This window comes from Austrofundulus limnaeus, unplaced genomic scaffold (genome assembly GCF_001266775.1).
Source record: "Austrofundulus limnaeus strain Quisiro unplaced genomic scaffold, Austrofundulus_limnaeus-1.0 Scaffold284, whole genome shotgun sequence".
NCBI lineage: Eukaryota > Metazoa > Chordata > Actinopteri > Cyprinodontiformes > Rivulidae > Austrofundulus > Austrofundulus limnaeus.
Genome location: NW_013952686.1, coordinates 36,767 through 40,468, shown reverse-complemented (window position 1 = coordinate 40,468; position 3,702 = coordinate 36,767). Strand labels below are relative to the sequence as shown.

The following is a 3,702-nucleotide window of genomic DNA, read 5'->3' as shown; positions in this document are numbered from 1 at the left end:
TGTACATTCAAATTACTGTATATTTCGTGTGCGTCGTCAGTTCCTGAAGAAAAATCACATCTAACCAGGTGTTTAAATTTGCCCCGCGATTTGCCTTCCAGGTATAACTTATTGTCAAGGAGCGTATCATTTCCAGTAGAAACAATAAAAAAACACAATTTCCTAAGAGACATATATCTTTGCAATAACCATATTATAATTTTATTTAAGAAGAGCTGAAACAATTGGGAACGACGGTCTGGCAAGCAAAACTCAGGGTTAAAAGTACATTACTTTATAACTCCGCCTGTTGTAGGTTTCGCGGGACTTGTGTATTGCGCATGCGCTGTATCTTGAGTTTGGCGCGCGAGATTCCACAAGGAAGACTACAGCAGAGCGGTGTTGTTAATCCYTTTTGATACATTTTAAAGTGTTGTGTGCGTTTTTAATAAGTCCAGTTTGTGCTGCCAACATGTGGAATCAGGGTGAGTTTAGTGTCCAACTCGGTTATTCGCTTTTAGAAAGTATCTGATGTGTTGAAACTAACGCTAGCTTAACTGCTACTAGCAATCATCTCTGTTGTGAGGTTAATCCTTCACTATAAATAGGTTTAGTGATACTGGAAGTWGTGAAACGACTTATAAACAGTTCCGTTCATAACACACTGCCTTTTGGGTTTTCAGGAGGAAATGAGTCTGGAGTGGCCGGAGGATACACTCAGTCTCCTGGTGGATTTGCATCGCCTACTGCATCCCAGGGAGGAGAGAAGAAAGTCGGGGTCAGTACCCGAAATGGGCACGGTGGAATAAAACTTGTGAAAAGCAAACCAAAAAGTGCTCCGTTACAGTTTATCCTCGTGTTTATGTTCCGATCAAATGTATTTGTGTTCCTCAAATCATTGTACAGACATTCAATAAATACATGTGCTCGGGGAAATAAAGATGCTTGTAGCCTGAAACTGTATAATAAATGCTGTGTTTACTTCCCAGAGAACACGTGCCACGCAGATTATCCCTTGCACCGTGTCTCAGCTGATGTCYGCCTCTCAAGCTGATGAAGCCTTCAGAGTGGGAGATGTGGAGGTTTCCCAGGTAAACTGAACCAAAACAAGGTGGCACAGTTAGAAAAGGTGTCTTAATAATGCTGCTGTTACTTCATCTCTAAGTTCAGTCCATTTACCATCTTTTTTTTTTTAAACTCCAGTGCTTGGTGCATTATCAACAAACACATTATGTGTGTATTGTTTGTCATTAATCCTTTTTTATTGTGTGGTTTATGGATTGTGTTGCAGGTCACCATTGTCGGTATCATCAGAACCACTGACAAATCCATGACCAATATCCAGTACAAGGTTGATGACATGACTGGTGCTCCTATGGATGTGAAGCAGTGGGTAGACACTGAGGTCAGTGGTGGTAGTTTCTCATATTGTAACATTGATATTTTGGGGATAGGCTTCTTTTCTAATGAAAGAAACTTTGTTGTCTTCCTGTATGATAAAAATTTTTGAAGGTTATTTTGGTTTTTAATGATAATTTTATGAATCAACAGTCACATGACCAAGCAGTTGACAATGTAATTCAGTCCTGAACATTAGTTTTGTTTTTCTTAAGCAGTTCGAACTAAATTGAGATTTTTTTCCCCTTAACATTTTGACCTTATTATTAACACTTTAATTTACATATCAAACCTTGTAAACAAACAACATGTCTTGAGAGCCAGGGCTATACAGTATGTTACACGTGCTATTCCTGGTTAAACAAACTTCAGGTTCTGTTTAGCTGAGCTGCGTGCTCCGTGTTATGCTAGCATTTTCAAACGACTCCTTTTTCTACCAGAGGCTTCCAAATGGTAGTGCTGGGGTAATTTGCAACCCATTAGGCCACATTTTGTTATGTACATGCAGCCACTACCAGGTAATGCTAAACGGGGTTGATGGGTGATTATTGTATTCCAGGAACTGGTAACTGGTAGTGACGTTCATTTCCCAAGAAACCATACTGCCTTCCCGTTAGCCCACAGGCGATTGTATTGTTGCTGCTGCTAACCTAGCTACAACACTGCTACAATATAAACAATGACAAAAAGAGAGCTCTGCTACATACATCATGCAAATAAACATTGATTTTAATACGTACAGTATCGCACAGAAAACACACTACTTGTGCGAGTGATTAAACATGCACAAAAAAATTTAGAAAGATAATTAACAGTAAAAGTTACGGAGTTAACTTTCTGAAGCTGCGAGTAGTCGCCATCTTGAAATCGAAACTGGGGGCAGTTTCATTTTTTCCACTTTACGAGTGGACTATTACCACTGGAGGGGGCATTCCAGTTTAAATCTACCAATGGGAAATTACCACTTCCCAGGACTACTGGAACGCAGCAAGTGTGAGCGATGTTGATCCATTGACTCAGATTGTAAAGAAAAAACCCTTGATTTTAACCCATCCTGAAATGTAAAGATTGCTCAAAAATAATATTTGATCTTAATTTGTCATTGACGTGTCTAGAAAAGTTGCCAATGTGGTGAGATATTTTGACTTAAAACAAGTCAAAGGTTGTTATGAAAGTTTAAGTAAAAAATGTCTTTTTTTTTTCAAGTAGCTGAGAGTTATTTTTTTGTATAAATTTATGTAAAAATATCTTTACCTGTTGGCAGTTTTTCAAAAGACAAAATTACTTAAAATAAGGTTTAAAAAAATCTGAACTTTAGCTATTTTGACCAGTATGTCACCTTTTTCAGTGTGAAAACAATCTAAATAAATTTGTACAAAGGTGGCATACTTTAGGTCAAACTATAATGCTACGTTTACACCAAACGCGTTGCGCGCCTCCAAAAGTCTCAAAACGCACCCACCTTGATGCTGGTGTCCAGTGAGGACGGACGCATTTGATGTGAACTTAGATGCGCTTCCTTAAATGCGCGATAGGAGGAGCCTTTTTAACCGTCGTCTCGATAACTTACCAAACATGCCGACTTCCTCACAAATCATCCTCCAAGCAAAGTCCTTTTTATTTCTATCACGATAACGGACACTGGAATGATCATAGATGATCAGACTATCAGTTTTTCCTCCATTGTTTGTGTGATCCGATTTCCCGGGCTTCAGGGATTTCCGGCTCATCACCAGTGCATCACTGAGCAGAGTTTCTCTGATTGGTTGATGGGACGCGTCGAGCATCAAAAGTTCAGATTTTCCAACTTGTGCGTCGGACGCTTGGGACGTGCTGCACCCACTGAAAACGCTCAAGACGTGCGAAACGCTTCGAACCGCGCTGCTTCACCGCCGCCAGAAGCGCTGCTCGGCTGCTAGACGCCCCTAGATGCGCGTCCACCATTGACTTTGCATGTAAACCAGATGCTCAAAACGCGTTTGGTGTAAATGTACCATAATAGTTACAGGAGTTACCTTGAAGTCCCTTTGGGCTCCACCAACTTGTTGCTGAGTAGAGTGTTCTTAGAGTTACTTCTTGCAAATGTAATGGCCTCATTAACATAACACTGGAGGCAAGAAGGGCATTCACATCTGCCATATGGCAGTTCCTTGGGATTTAAAGGTATAACTGCCAAATGGCAGAGGTCTAATGGCTCGTTCACACCGAGAGCGTTTTGAGCGGCAGGAGCTGCCAGTTTACATGCAAAGTCTATGGCGAACGCGCCTCAAGGGGTTGTGCGTCGCGTCACGCGCGTTATGAGCGGCGCGCAAGGAAGGCGGAAGG

The 3,702-nt window shown here is 41.0% G+C and overlaps 1 protein-coding gene across 1 annotated transcript in view; it reads left to right on the top strand.

Moving 5' to 3' along the window:
- Positions 1-292: 292 nt before the first annotated feature.
- The window catches only part of rpa2 (replication protein A2), a 14,207-nt gene continuing 10,797 nt past the window's right edge, over positions 293-3,702 (top strand). Inside the window, exons 1-4 of the mRNA XM_014021242.1 lie at positions 293-464; positions 663-757; positions 969-1,070; positions 1,271-1,384. Coding sequence (XP_013876696.1) covers positions 452-464; positions 663-757; positions 969-1,070; positions 1,271-1,384 — 324 coding nt within the window. The 5' untranslated portion in view covers positions 293-451. The remainder of the gene's footprint in view (positions 465-662; positions 758-968; positions 1,071-1,270; positions 1,385-3,702) is intronic.